This window comes from Ptychodera flava, chromosome 19 (genome assembly GCF_041260155.1).
Source record: "Ptychodera flava strain L36383 chromosome 19, AS_Pfla_20210202, whole genome shotgun sequence".
NCBI lineage: Eukaryota > Metazoa > Hemichordata > Enteropneusta > Ptychoderidae > Ptychodera > Ptychodera flava.
This window is the reverse complement of record NC_091946.1, coordinates 12,976,463-12,996,632: the sequence shown is the minus strand read 5'-3', so window position 1 is coordinate 12,996,632 and position 20,170 is coordinate 12,976,463. Positions and strand designations below refer to the sequence as shown.

At 38.7% G+C, this 20,170-nt stretch overlaps 2 protein-coding genes across 2 annotated transcripts in view; both read left to right on the top strand.

Annotated features, from left to right (window-relative positions):
* Positions 1–20,170, top strand: part of LOC139118616 (alpha-1,2-mannosyltransferase ALG9-like) — a 513,500-nt gene that overhangs the window by 88,734 nt on the left and 404,596 nt on the right. The window lies entirely within an intron of this gene.
* Positions 7,542–19,625, top strand: LOC139118612 (uncharacterized). The gene is made up of 9 exons (XM_070682024.1): positions 7,542–7,812; positions 11,633–11,746; positions 12,111–12,257; positions 13,152–13,288; positions 14,270–14,369; positions 14,806–14,906; positions 15,860–16,020; positions 16,579–16,719; positions 17,492–19,625. Exons 1-9 carry the CDS (start codon positions 7,687–7,689, stop codon positions 17,623–17,625), a joined length of 1,161 nt encoding a protein of 386 aa, XP_070538125.1. The 5' UTR covers positions 7,542–7,686; the 3' UTR covers positions 17,626–19,625.

Here is a 20,170-nt window from a genome sequence, read left to right as displayed (position 1 = left end):
CTAAAATGTAAAAAATGCATTTCATGCAAGCCCCTACTGACGTAGACCCGATCTATAAATTTGAGCCCTTAGATTCGTGCAAGCCCCTGCAGACCTGATCTGTACATGTATTTCATGCAGACCTTAAGCGCAGTGGTCGTCGCGCCGCGCTTGCGTGGTTTTTTTGTTGATAAACATAAATTTTTGTAAACATAAGTCTTCTCAACTTCAATAGGAGTGAGATGGGAGCAGTCCCCCACTTTGTTAAGGCCTTTGTAAGACTCAACATCATGCAATAGTAAAATATTAAGATCGGAAACGAACTTCAGTGGTATAAACTCGTGTAGAGCTACGAACATTGGGACACTACACTCAGCACATTATGTCGCTGAGTTCACTGTACGCAGACACAGTGAACAAAAAGCTTTGATCGCGCGCGATCACGCTGGTTGTACACAATGCTATGTACAGTACAGTGAAAATACATAACTAAAATGATCAACATTGCCTATATATGTAGACCAGCAACAAGCACAATGCCTAACACAAAAAATTACACTCAAGACCATGATCGGCTAGCCTGAGCAGGACACGGGAGATGTTGTTGGGAGACGGTCACCGCGCGCCGCGTTGACGTACACGGATATAGAGAATCCGGTCCCACAACGTACCGGCCGGCCCGCGACGACTTGCCCACAACCAACTGTTGATCACCATGTCTTACTTCTCCTAGTATTACGTGGTAAGAAATAGTAAATGTCAGGAAACAATAGACAAAACGAGCGGGTTTTCGCGGCATTTGGCAGGAAAATTGCACGGCTACACCGTGCATAGACGTATCGAGAGATCCTGTGCCCCGGCCTGTGCACGGTCATGGCAGTGATCCAACCGCTAGCTGCATGATGTAGGCCTACAGGTGCTGGGCAAACTTCGTTGTTGTACCTCCTGATTGCCGGGTAGGTCTGAATCCTCTTTCAAAAGAGATAACCCCCACATAACAAGAAGACCTATGAAAGGTCCTTCGCTTGACTTGATACCTGTACTCAGAATTCTCGTTTGCACCCCAAAACGGGGTAAACTTTGTTGTAGTTGAGTTGGATTCTCCACAGCCGAGTGTAGCGCGCCATATACCCGGTTGGACACGGACGTTCATACAGACCACGGAACGGAACAGATGCAGAGATGCTTCTTGCTGCAGCGGGCATTGCTCTGCGAGCTGTAGATTTCTGTAGTTTGAGTTGTTGTCTGTGTACAACTTGTTGTACTCCTGTCGGGCCTCTTGAAATGAAAGCTCTCGTCCTTGCTAGCGATGTCGAAAACTAGAGCCCGGTCGTTGATAGTCTGTTGGCGTATACATGCGTACATGCGTACGTCTAGCTCTATGGCTCGAGCGATAACAGTAGCCGAGCCCCATTCAACTGATTCAAGAAAATCATGAGCAAATGTGATCTCAATCCAGCGTGCAATTATTGTTCAATATTCAGCAGATATTTAACTTAGATTAATTGACCTTTTATTGCGTGTTACATTTGGTTAGTTGGTATGCTTGTGACAGATCAGCCGCCATTTTAACAAGCGGCAATATCGCAAACATTACAATCAACCCGTAACATGTGCGGCGTTCTTGGATTTGTTTACAACAGAGGGGGACCCCCTCAGGAGGATGCGCAGCGCGACGACCACTGCGCTTTAAATTTATAAAAGGCATTTCGTGCAAGCCCCTCGAGACCTGATTTAAAATGTATTACGTGCAGACCTTTAATTCGAAAAATATATTTCGTGCAAGCCGTTCCAGGCTCAGTCCCGATCTTGAAATGTATTTTGAAGAAATGTTAAGATGCAACTATCGGCCATAGTTCACCGGCTCCTTTGCGGCAACAGCTTGAGGTGTCGCTCCCTTAGGATCGTGGAGCGGCAACAAAGCTCTGGTTCGCGAGGATGTCATGATCTCGAACATTTGTGCTCAGGAAGGCGAGCGCCTACGGCAACATAGTATAGTTACTACATCATTGTAGGCACTCGCCTTTCCGACCAAAGTCCTGTAAGAGACTGGTCTGTTTCTTCGGCTGGGGGTGGGGGTGGGGTGGGGTGAATAATTGATAATTGTTATTTTTTGCGGACGTCTTTGAAAAAGTGGCTGACCCCCACTATTCCAACTTCCGAAAACAGGGTTACACACTCCCAGAAAAAAGATATATATATATATATATATATATATATATATATATATATATATATATATATATATATATATATATATATATATATATATATATATATATATACTGGTAGTGACTACGAACTGATGAGATGTTCAAAGTCTACCTTATTTCCAATCCCAACGTTGATTGACGGCGACGTTTCGGTATATAATATATATATATATATATATATATATATATATATATATATATATATATATATATATATATATATATATATGTATATATAAGGTTAGGCAAAAATGATCATATATAAGGTTAGGGTAAAAATGATCATATACATATATATATATAAAATATATATATATATATATATATATATATATATATATATATGTAATATAAATGTAATATAAAATGTGGTGTGTGTATGTGTTTTAAGGGTATAAATAACATTTACACTATGTTTTCGTTATATTTTAAACATCCAATCATTCAGTCATTCTGTGCTTCAATGAAATCGTTTACATGTCAGTTTTAATACAGGAATTTCAAATTTTAAAGTTTGAATACAGTATTTTGAATGAGCTGTGAATGTATTCCACACTTTCTATGCATAACCAGCTGTCCAGAACTGTTGTACATAAATGGATATCAATCACTAATATCAAAGAGAGAACTGCAGTAAATCAAAAACTTTGATGGGTGTTTAGACTGTTGCCAGCCACCCAATTACATCTCCTGAGAGGCCGTAGAGAGCTATTTTTATAAGTTGTAGCCAAATCTGATTTGCACATTGTGTGAGAGGACCTTTTCTTTTATCGTTGAAACCATAAACGCACAGCTAATTATGACAAAAACTGCATTATGTTAACTCTTATTTTACTCATGAAAAACATCTTGTATTTGAAAACCTGTGATAGGAAGGAAAATAGTTGCATCAACGAGAACGAAAAATATCTTGTCATTTTTTTCGTTCTAAAATGTGAAATATTAGTGCATGTTGCTTTCTTATACTCAATTCTCGTAGAGGAAACAGGAAAGGGTCAGGAATTTGTCATGCTATTCACATGAACTGCAGATTTCATAATACTTTGTAAAACAGGCTTTCAATTTGCAAACATCCGTATATCTCTGATAAATTAAAGTTATGCGCCTAAAGGGTGCCCCGAAAACTGTGACTGGATGATTCAGTTTGTGGCTGTTATGATGCTTTGCAAAACAGACTTTCAATTTGCAAACGTTCAGACATCGCTAATATCAAAAATAATGTGAAACCCATTCATTCCATGAATCCACCGCCCCTCCCCCTCCCCCCGGCTGAATAAACAAACAGTTCCTAATCTCGGACAGCTTTGAGAAGAATGGGCGTTTCACACAACTCATAGGACATTTGCAACACTTTCTTAAGAAATCATGATTTGATGTAAGTCTGTGAAAAAAACCCCAAAAACAACAAAACTATTTTAATGCGCCGATGTAGTAGGGTTATCTGGTCTGTATCTGTGAACGCTGAAGTAGAGTTACCACGCAGCGTTTCCAGTTGAAACTTTCAGCAATGGCTAGTCCATACCTGCGCAGATGCCCACTTTCATACCGTGACGCGATGATGACGGCAAAGGGTCCGGGCGTACTAGCATATTTGCAGCGCGGTCACCCAGGTCAAAGCGTTTCATATGAAGACAAGTAACACTTAAACGTAATAGCTTACTGAAATAGATATATTTTCCACGATCACTGACTTGAGCCAAGTCTATACGCAATCTAAAATATTCGAATTGGAACAACTCAGCAATATAATCCAAGACAAAATTCATTGTATAATTTAGATTTTGTGAATAGAAATATCTTATCACGTGTGTCTTCGCAGTAACTAGGTGAGAGCACAGAGGTTCTGAACAATCCTGTCTTTTTTGTAGTGCACTTTGCGATTGCTATTTCTGATAGCAGAAATGCTTACAGTGTGGTTTATGTTAGCTCCACCCGTACCATATCGGTTCCACGAGACAGTATCAGTTATTTAGTCACCTTAGAGAAAACTTTGACCTGTCACGTGAGCGCCTGGCCGAAGGTTATCGTTCACAGAATACCTTCCCAGACAATGTCTTTTGAATGACTATGCGAAATAAGCCTATTTTGTCATCACTCCTCACGTAGGGTTCTAAACCGTTCCTATGTAGCTGGTGTTTAGAAGTGGGTTCCTCATCGAGCAATTAATATACGCAATGCTATATTTCTCGTAAGTGCTCGGAAAATCAGCCGATCCGAGTCATCATATTCTCATCGATACTTTTCTGAAGACAGAATGATCTCGCTATTCCCTTGAAGAATTTCTAAACTGTTTTCCACAATAGCTTTTCGTGCTGAGTCTCTTGCGAAAGTTTCAAGCAAGTGGCAATATTACGATGACATGGTTATCACAAAAATATTGCGCAGAACAAAATAAACTTTCAGAGTGAAAACAATCCGAGATCCGCAAAATTCAGGGACTTTACCAAAGTTTTTCTAAGCTTTCTCCAGGGACTGCTTTAAGCCAGATGTGTAAGTTCCCCGGATTGGTTCACGGTGATTTTGTCAAAAGAAATAAGGGTTACAGTTTAAGTACATCACATTTTTAAAGATAGGGGTCGTCGGAACTTCGCCTGTGCGACTTTCTTGTTTACAAACGATGTATTTCATGCACGATATAAGTACAAGTGGTATATCAGAAGAGAATTGTAGAAGTTTGAGAGTCTGAAACGCGCCTCGGGGACAGATTTTCGGACTCTCAAACTTTTACAATTCTCTTCTGATATACCACTTGTTGGGGTTCATATTAAAGCTCTTGGTGTAAGAAAACTTTTTAGCGGCTTAGTTTTTCGAAAATCGAAAATTTTATTTTTTCTACATAGAGTTAACACAGGGATGGCGACCATTTTGAATTTTAAATATCGGTAAATCTTGGGTTAGGTACCAAAATGTGTACGGTGACCCCCAATTTTTATTATTGATTTAGTAAGGAAATGGCTGAAAGTTTCATTAACTGATTAAGGAAAGTTTGAACAATAGTTTAAGTCTTTCACTTTCTACTAGGTGCATACTACCTTAATCTATAAATTTCCCAACGCCTTTCAAAATGAGTCTACTACAATTTCAAAGTAACAGAACATACAGAATCGAGAATTACATCATTAATATATATTATATAACTATTTGTCTGAAAGTTTGGAAAATGGTACTTTGTTACCACCAATATTCAGATCGAAGCTATAAAAATATGATGGCCAAGGATCCGAGCAAAAGATGTCCACAAGGACATTCAACTTGTTCGAATTTCTGTCAACAGCAAACATTACCATGTGCTCACATTGCCATATCATTAATATGTGAAAAAACAACATTTTTGTCATTTGCTTTCTTTCAGACATGATCAGAAATTATGTCATCTATTTAACGTACATGCATAAATATTTGTAAAAAAATTGAACTTCGTCTTTTACTAAACCTCGCCCGTTAGAAAAAAAAACTTACATTCTAGTTATTTCAAATTTATAACGTTCACCTCTCATATATATTAAAATTCACGTGCATTCAATATTAAAACTTCTGCAATCTACTATGATATTTCTACAGTAAAAAATAACTAAGAAGAACTTCCTTTGAAAACCTGATTTTATGTCAGTCTTTTAAACTGAGTTCACTGGCTGCTAGAACTTAACATAAATTTCCTCATGACACATTCTGCGTCAGGTTCTGAAGGTAAGTTTACTGTAGTGCAAATTAAAGTCTCCTAGGCGTTTAGCTAGCATATCAAATAAATGAAATTCTATCTGGATTATTTGAAACACAAGACATAATGCTTTCACAAATCACGAAATAATGAATCCTTTGTCATATCAGAGGATTTGTCATATCATTGTCAAATTACAGAGGAGATGTTTTTTTTCAAAATGACGCTGCGCGAAAAATGACCCTTCAGTATAGTGTTTGCGAGAAAATAAGGGACCCTCCTCCATCTTTATGTGCAAAAACAGTGACCCTCCCCTGCGCGTCACAGTGGCACATCACTGATATCTTAATTCACGTATAATTTCTCACTTGACCTTTGAACTTTCAACAAATACTTTTTAACTTTGCAAATATTCACTTTTATGCAAGTTTCAATTAATTTGATCAAAAAAAGATCATATTTCACAAAAAATAATGCTATCAACTACTTGAAGTACTATTTGCTATCAAAATGAAAATGTAAAATAGCTGTAATGTTTATCTTCATTTATAGTTTGGCTTGAAATTGTACAGAGAGCACTACCATAATTGTTTGTCAAGAAATTACAACATAAACACCAGTATTTAACAACATTTACATATAAATGCACAGACTGAGACAGACTAAGCTTAATTTGCTCATAGACTACCATGGCATGAGAAGTGAATTAATATTTTTGGGTGAAATTCCAGTATCACATTTTTTGTTCACTGCACTTTCAAACACCCTATCCTAATCAAGTACATGTATATCAATTATCAATCGTCATTAAATGCACAGATATTGCTAGTTTTATATTGGAAAAATGTTCATAGTTCTCAAAGACTACCATGTCACATGTATAGAGAATCATTTGCAATGAAATCCAAAAATCAAATTTCTTGTACACAAATGCACTTTTTACCTCCCATTTCATATGCTTCAAGCAAAGTACATTTACATAAACTACTAACCATATATAAAAGTACAGATATAGCATTTTTGGAGGGGAAATTTTTAATAGTTTGCCCAATAGTCTCATCTCATGTATTATGATCTGATATTTTGGACGAAGCGCTTGCCTTCTAACAGTTGCGCGAAAAACGATGACCCTTCCCCAAAAGGCTGCGTGAAATTTCATGACCTTTCAAAAATGCTTGCACGAAAAATTGAGACCTTCCCCCTGTAATTTATATCCAGTCCCTTATTAGCTCCAAGTATTAAACCCTAGGCTATTGGCCTAGCACTCGAATGACACACTACAACGTTTTGCATGCGGCACTGCGGCGGAATTCAAGCTCAAGGAGGCTATAGACAATAGTACAGGACAATCACAAGACCGGCTTCATACTTTACAACGGCACACATCACAAACGACCCAGAAGGTCAAGGTCACTTAGGACATACTTGTACATCTAGGTCACGAGGCCCATAATGGTTTATTCGTACTTTACCCAACGACGTATTTTACGTCCATGGTACAGGCGTAGACAGTGGATAGAGGGACTGTGGTACAGGGCAGTGGGGGCATCAGACGACTTTGACCTACATTTCCATGCAGTGCAACACAGCACAATGAGACACGTCTAGATCATGTGATCAAGAGTTTATTATCCTCAGCACGCTTAGAAATGTTTAATCAGCAGAATAGCGAATAAGCTAGGGGGTGTTAGTCTTCCATTTGAAAGCACAGGCCTGGTGCATGGTGGAAAGTTCCGCGCTGACCCATACGTCATACGCGTCACAGTACTTTTTTTAGCAATCAGCTCTTTAGATCTGCAGCCTTCACGTAACGTGGGCCACACAGAATTCATTTTGATGTCAGAGCAGCCGGCGAAAAAAGCTAAAATGGACAGTCTAGAAACAGCCAAGAGTTTTCTCCAGGAATGGGAAATGCCAGAATTTGCAAAAAAGATGAAAAACGTGCCGAAACACAGAGTGCGGGTAAGTCGATCGTCCTTTGTGATCATTTAAACGGTAGTGGAGTGTTTTTTCGCAGCGTTTGCACAGTTTGGACGCAGTTGACGTTGGAACTTTTTCAAAGCGGTTAGATAACATTACAACGGTGGCGTGACTGCCAATGCAAAGTGGAAATCGTTACGTCCTCTGTTGTGACTTCACTTAACTTCCAAGTTTGAAAAACTGTGCATGTGGTTATGGTGCAACAAGGTCAATTCGAAAACGTTGTCATCGATTTTTATTCCATTCAGTCAATGAAGTGAATCAGAGATGAGAGACGCGTTGCCGGTTTTCGGTTTTGCACCGTGAAGGCATTCCCTGTCAAACTGCACGGCACCCTTTCTATGCATGTGCGTGCGGCCTGCGGAAGCGTCTCGTTGAAAAAGGGGGACATTTTCCCTCATGATCGCGTAATACCGGTAGCTTTAACGGGTCATTTTCCTCGCAGCTACGCCCGGGCGTTTTACAATGTGCTTGTACATTTCCGTCGAGATGACCTGAATTTCGAACACCGCGCGAGTTCATGTGACGGGAATTTTCCATGTGTTTGATGACTGCGTGCTGAAGCGTCGTCGGTCAAATAGAGTGAATGCGGTGCGCAGATGTGGTTGATGATATAAATTTTGAACGATGTGTATGCATGCCATCGCTTAAAAAGTCGCACAGCCTTCTCAGAATTTAACATTTCCAAAGATCCATTCGAAAACGAATGGAAAAGCTCATGATGTCTGCTTTATGTGTATGATTTAAAGAAATTCGGCCTTACATGTTATGTGTATGTTGAACCTTTTGTCAGTGATTACAAACGCGGTGACTCTAAGAAAATTGTTCTTTTATTTCACGTTAATGCATTATACAGACAATTGCAAGTTCCCTTTTTCAAAAAATTTGTCTCAAATATTCAAGGGTAACGTGTTCATGTAAGTGTCGGAGGTACCCGGGCCAGCTCCCAGCTGTTAGTGTTATGCTAATATCAATGGAATAATAGCTTATGCTAATGATTACACCCCCCTTTAATCTGTGCTGCCATTGGCTATGACGGGAAAGTGTCATTTCATATTTAGCATAACAATGCGAAGCCATTGAACTTTGAACTGGTTGATTGCAACCATTGTACTACTATCTTCGAGGTACATGTGCCGCCTGAAATGTGAACTACGGTTCTGTGTTTTATTTGCTACAAAACGGCAAAAACTAGGTTTTTTTCTCGGAAATTGAAGTCTATGATGGTATGAAAACCTTGTCCGTACGAATTTTAGAAAGAAAATGATCTGAAAAAAACAACGGTATCCTAAAATGTATATGACTAGGTGGACACCAGTTTCCCTGTAGACCAATCAAATACGACCAATGACGCGAAGTGGCAATTGAAAGTCTTTTAAAGTCTGTTCCTCCAGGTCCAAGACATACAATGAACCACTGGTATCAGTTACTGGAAATTTAATAAACATAAAAAGAAAGGCCTTCCAGATAATTCCAGAAAAATTGATTAAAAATACATTTTTGGACTTCTCATTTCATCCTTGTAAACTCCTAGTCAAGGATATGATTGTTAGTCCCCACGGACACCGTCCGGGGGGACTTATAGGTTTGGTCATGTCCGTGCGTGCGTCCGTGCGTGCGTCCGTCCGTCCGTCCGTGCGTCCGTCCGTTCACGCAGATATCTCTGAGATGCCTGAAGCGATTTTATTCAAACTTGGTACAAGGATTACTTCATATGTCATACAGATGCACGTCAATTTGTTTTGTGATACGATCCAATATGGCCGCCAGGCGGCCATTTTATTACAATTTTTTCATGTACACAGCCATAACTCAGGCATGTTCCAACAGATTTTATTCAAAGTTGGTACAAGGACATTGACCTATGTCATACATATGCACGTCATCTGTTTTGTGATATGATCCAATATGGCCGCCAGGCGGCCATTTTATTACTATTTTTTCATGTACAGAGCCATAACTCCGGCATATCTCAACCGTTTTTATTCAAAGTTGGTACAAGGACATTGACCAATGTCATAGATATGCACGTCAATTTGTTTTGTGATACGATCCAATATGGCCGCCAGGCGGCCATTTTATTACGATTTTTTCATGTACACAGCCATAACTCAGGCATGTTCCAACAGATTTTATTCAAAAGTGGTACAAGGACATTGACCAATGTCATAGATATGCACGTCAATTTGTTTTGTGATACGATCCAATATGGCTGCCAGGCGGCCATTTTATTACGATTTTTTCATGTACAGAGCCATTACTCAGGCATGTTTCAATCGATTTTATTCAGAGTTGGTACAAGGACATTGACCAATGTCATAGATATGCACGTCAATTTGTTTTGTGATACGATCCAATATGGCTGCCAGGCGGCCATTTTATTACGATTTTTTCATGTACAGAGCCATTACTCAGGCACGTTTCAACCGATTTTATTCAAAGTTGGTACAAGCTTATTGACAAATGTCATAGCTGTGCACGGCAATCTGTTTTGTGATAAAATTCAAAATGGCCGCTGTGCGGCCATTTTATTACGATTTTTTCATGTACAGAGCCATAACTCCGGCATATCTCAACCGTTTTTATTCAAAGTTTGTACAAGGACATTGACCTATGTCATACATATGCATATTAATCTGTTTTGTGATACGATCCAATATGGCCGCCAGGCGGCCATTTTATTATGATGTTTTCATGTACAGAGCCATTTCTCAGGCATATCCGCATGTTTCGACCAATTTTATTCAAAGTTGGTACAAGGACATCGACCAATGTCATAGCTATGCACATCAATTTGTTTTGTGATGCGATCCAATATGGCCACTGTGCGACCATTTTGTTACGATTTTTTCATGTCCTGAACCATAACTCAGACATGTATCAAGTGAATTCATTCAAAAGTATTTTTATCACAAACCTAATGAAGAGGACTCTATCCTCTCTGAGGACCTGTAATCAAAATACCCATTAACAAGTGGGGACTGTGTCATCAACGATGACTTGTTACTTGTATGTTTGCCGCTTGTCAAGACACATCATGAAGGTTGATCAAGTTCATTTGCATGGTATAATATCATGTAGTTATCCTTCTCATTGAGTATTTTGTAGCTTCCATTCAGGCCAGGCAAAGTTTTTGACCTGAAATTATTTTCTTTCTCACAAACCATTCTTCAGTTTCTGTGTATCAGACACTAGTGACTTCACAGGGTTGGGTTGAAATTCCGGGGACCGCAAGGCATTTAATGCAGTACACTAGTGATATCGCGGTAGTGATTCTGGTTAACCCATTAAATATTCCCATTACTTTGGCAGATCAGATTGATTAAAGTGCGATTCTAATTAAGTTGACAGGTTGGTAAAATGGTGGAAAGATAAGCATACAGTGTCTTAATGTCACAATGCCAAGTAAAAATGTTTATTGACTCTAGAAGAAGAAGTGTATATCCCAGCCTTTTCATATATGATGATGTTAAGATTGAATGCACAACTCTATGAAAATATTTCAGTATAATTCTTGATTATAGACTAACTTTACAAGATACAGTATAAATACACATGCTATGCATTAGGGGAGAGTGTGATTACAGTCATCCTTCACATTAACCTTACAGTTATTTTCTATTAGAGTTTTCCGTATTCTTTTTTATTGTCCTCATTTTTACACCAGTTTGTTGGTTTGAATGCGCATCATAAAATACGTGATTCAGAGTTGCAAATATTCACGCTGTATTCCTCAACGTCCCTGTTACCTAGACAACAGAAGTACTCATCCAAATTGTTTCATATTCTGATTATTCTACAGTTAGCTAACATGGACACTCCCATTCACCGCTGGAATATTCCAGGCGTACCAGATGACTTTGAACTCTACGTGAAGAGAGACGATATGACTGGCAGCACACTTACAGGCAACAAGGTACACCCAGAGGGAACATTAACAGAGCTGCAACTTTTAATTTATTCGTCAAGTTTTTCCATGATGTGGGCACATTTTCTTTTTGTTGAAAATAAATGTAATGGCCCTGCCTCCACCATGCACTATGGAAACTATGAATGTTATCGTCGACAAATGAATTGTAGTATTAGAATTCAGCTGTTATTTGTAAATTTGGACAATACACAAATGCAGGCCATATTGACTTCATTAACTTTTCAGTGTGGTTTTTGAAGTCTCAGAAAAACCTGTACTCTACAAAATACGAGGGAAACTTGACTTTGTGTTTTTTCACAGAATTGTATGTCAATATGTAGAAATTTTATATTCTCCTTTTACCCCACAGATCAGAAATTTGGAGTTCTTGCTGGGTGATGCTGTTGTCAACGGTAACGAATCAGTCGTCACATGCGGTGCTTTCACATCAAATCACTGTAGGACGACGGCAGTAGCATCTGCACAGCTCGGTCTTGATGCTCACATTCTCATACGTGTAAGTATCACTGTGATATTCAATTCTACCAATCTTTATGATCAGTCCCCCTATAGCAGATGCCACCTTGCCATACCAGTGTGTGTGCCTACGCTGATCAGCTTACATAATGTGACAAGCGCTTGAGTGATAAACCAGGGCAACAGAGAGATTGTGAGAGGCTTTGTGTGAAATCAGCTAACCATGCCAGAAAGGTCTCATCCTATGCCCAGGCTAGTCTGGGGACGTGTATATGCTGATGGTTGTGTAAAAAAAGGAGACAAGTTATTGCCATCGCTGTTTGTCGAAAGAGAAGGCTGGCTTGCCTTTCTTCCCTTTGAACTCGTTGTCAGGCCATAAAACACATATTTGATTTTTAAACCTGTGTGAACCTAACTCTTTACTGTCAAGCTTTGGACCCAATCTTACACTTTAGTGTGCCAAATTTTCAAAGTTTGACCTTGACAGGATCTATGTAGTGAAAGGTAATTTGAGTCTGTATTCATGCTTGATTAGCATTGGAAAAATCCCAAACATGCCATGGCATAACAAGCTATTGAATTGTGACCACTTATTTTGTAGCATTGATTGTTTGCTGAAAACAGAAGAAAATTGTACGATATAACATGATGGTCAACTTGAAAAAGCTTCAATTGTCATTTAATATTGACAAGTGCTTGGAATTTGCAATCATTTTATTGCTTCTTCAAGTTCAACAACAGTTGATGTGGAAGTTTCAGCCTGAATGGGGAAACTATGCGCTTAGAAATGATCAGGCATTGTATGCTCTCTAAAACTGTTGATGGTCCAAGAACTGAATTTCAGTCACTTTGAGCGTATGAAACCTAAAATTAAATAATTTACAAAGTTTTGAATAACAGAAAATTTTTCCCCCTTTTTTTCCCCTCTCTGCAGGGCGGAGGTGAAAAAGTACCAATGAGGGGAAACCTAATGTTGAGTCGGTTCAGTGGTGCATCACTGTACAGGGTGCCCGACACGGTCACAGATACTGGTTTCTACGACAGGATGGTGCAGCTTTCCAACAAAGCCAAGTGAGTGTCACGTCCCTCACTAAAAACATTCATAGCAAAACCATTAGTGTACTGACTCTGTTGTCATAGATTTATAAACTTAATTCTTATGTGGTTTACATTAGTGAACTGTTCATACAGTCTGGATAATCTTATGTTTCCAATCCCGTACAGAATAAGGTTGGAAATATCACCTTCCACTCATGAGTTTTTTTAGATTTTGATATTCAATGCACTAGTCAGTTTCAAGCCATGTGAAACAAGTCTAGCCTTGAGTGACTTTTGTGATAAGTATAGTTGAACCAAAATATGTGACTTAGTCCTCAACAATACAGATATCTTGTACCAAGGCTCCATGATATTAACATATACCTTTTTTCACGTGCTTGTGGAACGCGTCATTGATGCGATGGAACTCCTACATTCTTTTGTCAGTTCTTTAGATAAAATGCCCTCAGGCGAGGCGAGCTCAATTTCGGTTTTGATCTTTGTAGTTTCAAGCGAGTTTACACACTCACATACCATAGTTGTGAATATTTGAATGATAAGGCAGTCACTTGTGTCTGGTGAATTGACCAGATTCCATCAGCTGAATATCGTGTGCAGGTGCCAGGCAGGAAAGAAACCATCGTAATAGACATATCACCTATGTCGCACCTATACTGTAGATGAAATGTCATTTGTCTTTCATGCCTAGACTTGGACCATAAAATACCCACCACAACCACCATGACCTCATGCTGTCTCCTTAAGCACTGAAAAATGGGCTTTTTCCCATTGTGCAAATCACAGTCCCTCCAGGTGTGCAGATGATGTTCACAAACAAAGGACAGAAATGACAAACAGTCAAACCTTTCCAAAGTCGCTCATTTATCAAGTCTATTTTGGCCCACATGCTGCACTACCTTGCAGACCTTCGACTAATTTGAATAGCATCAGTCAATTTACAATCGTATAACCAAGATCATATTTTTTGTAACATGTGCTTGTTTCCTATTCCAGGGCTACCACCGGCAAAGGCATGTACGTTATCCCCATCGGAGGCTCCAGTTATCCAGGCCTTTTTGGATACATCAACTGCTGGGCAGAGATGATGAACCAGGTAGTGTGTCAATGATGGCCCTTTTGTTTTTTGCTTTGCAAAGTGCCGGTACTTAAAGCTCTGAAAGAGAAATATTATCATCGATAGCAAAAATTGTTTGCTATTAATTACTACGCATGATTGTTCATATACGACATGTGAAGCAGACAGGAACAAGATAGTTCCAGTTGCTGGTTATTAAACACTTTTTTAATATGAATAGAAATTTGCATGCTTGATTACTTTCGATGTCCTGTTATCTTTCAGCACCAATACTTTGCACATTTTCCAACCACCCTTGGGAATGAATCTACGCAATGCCTGGCTGGATACATGTATAATTAATCTAATTACCCACTCAAAATGATGTCAACTGCCTGATTATGATCACAGCCCCTCCCCGCCCCAATAATGGTGTTTTTATTTTATTCATTTTTAAATTTATTTTATTATCCAGGGTATACTAGATAGATTTACAGATATTGTTGTCACTTGTGGTACTGCGGTTACGACTGGTGCGCTGGCTATTGCAAACTATCTTACGGGGTCAAAACTCAGGTAAGTTCCTTCTAACCTTCACGTCAATAATTACAAACTACCCATTGAAATCAATGGGTCTGCTGGAGTCTCCCTCCATATGTTAATCAATCAATATTCATACATGAATATTCAATATGCATTACAAGTGTACCTTTTCTTTCTTCAGCTATCACAAAATATGTCTCTTTAATCTTTGTAATGCAAATTGTACAACGGCAACATGTGGCAGTTTTGACCTTTAGGAAAGCGCTAGATAGTGGCCAGCTTAAGTTTAGCCTGATGCCCCCTAACATGCTGGCTTTTGAGTTTGCTTTAATGTGTCAAGTTAAGGTTCCAACAAGTTGTACAGCAATCGTTCCAAGGACATTTTATTGAAAGTTGTGTAAACTGCAGCAATGTTGAATTTCAAGAAATTAAGCACGATTGACTTTGTGAAATGAACAAGCTGATGTCAGAAGTAACTTGGATTCTGAGTGTATACTGCCTTAGGCATGCATACTGATTGTGAAATCACTTGCAAAAAATTGTTTTCGTTGAAGAGCCACACAAGTGTATCACTCTTTTGATGAAGTGCATAATTATGTGACGTCATGCATGATATGGTGCAGTGGGATACTAAGTGCCACTCATCATCCTTGCTTTCACATTTGGTGATATACAGAACTTGGTGTAAATACCAGGATTTGCAATAATGCTCAGTATATCTATGGGAGCCCTATGTTCTTTAACTTATTGTGCACCCCTGATTTCGTATAAACTGATCCCTAATAACCATTGAGAATTATAGATTAGGACCAAACCATTAGGGTTAAAGGGTTAAGAGCTAATTCACCAATAAAAGGATATTAAAGACTTGCATATCTGTTACCCCTGAGTAGGAGCACCATCATGAGACATAGTTTGTACTCCAGAATCGCTGACAAAGGAAATGATGATGTTCTTCATGTTTTTTCTCTCTTTTCAATCAACAGAGTGCATTCATTCAGTATCAAGCGTCCAATGGACTTCATCTACGGCTACGTGCAAGAGAGCATTGACCTTGCCGGGCTAGACTGCAAATCAGAGGACATCGTGTCCGCCTGTGTTGACTACATAGGCGAGGGATACGGCAAAAACACAGATGTTGAACTTGGTGAGCAGTGGGTTTTTTAGCCGTAGGGAAGGGATGACTGCAAAGAGCGCCCTCTAGCAATATAGACCCCAGTCGCCTCCTATCAGAAATTCTTTAAACTTTCCTAGCATTTTCAGATAAAGAACCTGTCTTCTGTACAGGCCAGTTCTAAATATTGGCCATTTTCATGACCTTACAGGGTTTAATATTTGTTGGTGTGATGTTGACCAGCTCAATTGAACACTCTATGATAGCTTAATGTATTCACTAAATATAATTATCAAATTGCAATTGAAGCTTAAATTCCTCTCATAGCAAAATATGGAATTTGAGAATACGACATGCATGTACCAATATGTAAGGTCATTTAAAAATCATTGGCAGGCAGAGTTAATGAGGGCTTGCCCCTGCAATTCATTATCAACATACACAAACTTGCCGATGAGAACTTCATTTGAGTAAATTACAGTAATGAATAAATTTCAATAAAGTGCTGCTCTCTCCAAGTGTAGAGTTCAGAGGATCGTACTCTGCAATTCACTCAAAGTCTCCAATTTATTGTTGTTTCCCTGTTTGTAGATTTCATCCGTAACACAGCTGACACGACCGGCATCTTCCTGGATCCAGTCTACACCGGCAAGGCTTCCAGAGGTATGGTGGAAGAAATGAAGAAAAATCCAGGCAGATACAAGGGAAAGAAAGTTCTCTTTCTTCACACAGGTAAGTTGCAAACAAAGCATAAACCCCTCTGCATCACTGTGGTTTGGCCAAAACCAATTGTTATCAATGGTGATTGTGGACCAGTCGACTGGAAATTGGGGTGAACAGGTTTCCACTTTGGGAAATCTATAGATACTATTTATCGATTCAGAAAAACAAAAACCTTTTGCCAGACCTTAGTGTTGATTTAAAATAAAAATTGTTGATAAATTTTTTTATTCTAAATGAGCTGCAGTGGGCAAGGTAGTAAGTTTTGCCATTTCTGTCAATCATGAACTTGAAGACGTCTTTTGTATATTTTGGTAATTCCCTGAATTTGCTCAGTGGATTTGTGTAAAACTGGAAGAAAAATGCCACTAGTTTATTCATGGTTTTGCTACATGTGAAAGATATTTAATTCAGTTTATTTCAAAATCAAGTGCAGTGACTGTGATATTTTGCCCAACTGTTTAATTGAACTTCTTTGCCTGAGCAATATAAAAAGGATTGCAAAAATGACATGAGTCACTTTTCCTGCAGTTAAGATTTGGAAATTTACAGACTTTTGCATTCAGAAACACCTTTCTTAAAATGTATATTACATAAGGGTATTAGAATAAGCAATTTATATTTCGCATTTATGTTCTGATTCACATTTGCTGAACAACATTATTTGCCATACCTGAGCAAAATAGCATCATGGGATATTTGATGACCTGTTACTGAGCACTTAATTGAAGATTTTTCTTCCCTCAAAAGTAGAACTTCACTGACCTTTCAACAATTATTTCAGGTGGGATCTTCTCAATCTACACTGACCAACGTTTTGATGGAGTCATGACGAAAGAAGGGTCTGCTGCCGACAAGGTTATGTACTGGACTGACGGAGAGCCACCGATGACCACGATATTAAATCATGAACAGTAAATACCGATGGACTTCATACTCAAAACGTTTCACCATTGCTCAAAAAATAAACCGCCAAAAAATAATCATGAATTTTGTGATAAAATTCAAAAATAGTCAGGGGCAGGGGAGAGATAGTTGATCTCGATAGCCAGCTTTTCTAGAAACCTTCAAAGATGACTTCACAATGTTGAATTTTAAAATGCTACGTATGCCGGTATGTTGGAGTAAAGTGTATATTGGCGCACACAAATAATCTGGACAAAAAATAAAGTCAAACGATGTTGTATGACAGGAGTTGTGTGAGGCTTACAAGAACAGCAAGTGACTCTAGTTTATGTATTCTTTATGGGAAACTTACCATTTCAAAATGGGAACAAACATATATAAATATGTGGTTTAGCTTCCTGAAGGATTTTCAATAAATACAAAAAGCGTTAAGTCTGTCCACGTGACAAACACAGTGAGCTCTTCTTTGCTGATGTGGATAATTTTCAGTTATAACCAGTTGCTGGTCGTGACCCTATGGTGACCCTCACATCCTGGTACTTCTGCCGGTGCGTTTTCACCTGTTTACAGAGCACAGTGAATCAATGGACATTGTTCACTGAATTTGGAACTAAATTGTCACAGTTTTATATTTTCAAGCAAGGTTTGCATTCTCTCCAGCCAAAATAAAAATTGAATTCTGTATACTGTGTACCATGATATAGGGTCATATTTTTGGGGTCATGAAAATTTCCAGTTCTGTTTGTAGTTCCAATCTAATCATGATACTCGGGATGCAGTTCCATTTAAGGATAGTCCATTAGATCTGAGGGGAGATCTCTAAAGTTGTTTTTCAATTGCAGAGTAGACACCTTTGCAAATTTTGAGGCCATAGTGCTCACGCTGAAAAATCACATGATGCGAACCTATACAATAAAGTGTGGAATTCATGGAATTAGAATTCATACTCTACTGAATGAAACGAAGCCGTTGACTGTTTTAACAATTTGCAGGTTACTCTGACAACCTGAAATCTAATGGTCTATCTCTAGATATGATAATTACAGTCTTTCTACTTTGGTACCCCCATTACTGATGCAGCTTCAATTTTTATAAAGTCACGGTTGATGTGCAGACAACTGAGATAAAACTCTTCAAATGACATACAGTCGGTCTACCAAAAATGCATGTGAAAGTTTGAATTGAAGCATATAAAGTATTAGATGCTAATATACGAGTATCATTCCACTTTTCAGATATTATTACTATGAGGCTGTACGGTATAGCAAAACGTAAATTGATCATGCAATGTCGAGTAAATGTGTGCTTTGTAAAATTACAACTTTAAACTACTTCATGTATGCTTGAATGCATTTAGACTCTCCACAGTCGCTGTGCCTTGTTTTGTGCGCGCCCAAGGTGGGCCTGCATTCGAAGGCTACGCTGTGCAGCTAGGAGCACGCGCTGCCAGACACAGCGACTGTCCGTTTTTGCAAGTATATGAATATTCATAAGGGCAGTGACGTCAAAAGAAACATCTATCTAACTGGGCGGAGAGAATATATACTAGTAGCTGGTACACTTATATACGCGGTATGTTTTTATTTTTCATTTTTCATTTTATTTGGCTATGGTACTTGTCTTTTTTATTTTGATTAACGGATGTGCGGAGTTCTATAAAGTACCCGGATCAGGCAGAAATCCAACCGGTCGCTTGCAAGAACGTCCAGACCCTGGGATTCGCGTCGCGTCTCTGAAGGGCGCGCGCGTGTTCTAACACTACACGGAAGAACGCGAATCGCAGGGTCTCTGCCAGACTAGAATGCATTGTAAGTCTTGCTCTGCTGAAGAGATGGTCACATTACATACAACAAAGAGTGGAGAGTAATATTGTCTAAGTACCTCATGTGTGATATTATATCAGAAAGAGACTGATATTTTCCTGAAAGGAAAACTTTCCTTTTTGTCAGCTTTGTATAGTTTTCAGCTGGACATCTCACTTCAAAAAATAAAACCATATTTCATCCCTGGGATATATTGCCTATCCACTTTGTTCAACCATTTGGGCGCCAAAGTCTGGTTTTTTTTTGCCATTATAAAACTTACCCGAGTCAATTTTGTTCAAATTGTTTTGCTTAAATTTTGATAAAAAACTGTAGCCAATGAAATGCAATGTCCATTTTGGTCCATAATTATCAAAAAAGAGACCGAAAAATTCATAAGAATCGGTAAAATGTTGCACTAAAATTTTTGTTAGAAGAATTCCAGCACTCAAACGGTAAAAAGCATTTACACAGGCATAGATATCTGTCAAATTTATTATCTGTACCTTTGTATCTGTGACTTCCTCAGACCCATAAAACCATGTATTGGCTAGCGCTGCTCACATAATCCTAGCTCCAGGTAGAATGTGCCTTGGGGACAGATATTCGGACTCTCAAACTTTCACAATTTTTTTCTGATCTACCACTTGTGGGGGCTAATTTTAAAGCTCATGATATAAGAAACATTTTTTTTACCATCGTAGTTTTCTGAAAATCAAAAATTTTATTTTTCTCCATAGAGTTCACACAGGGAT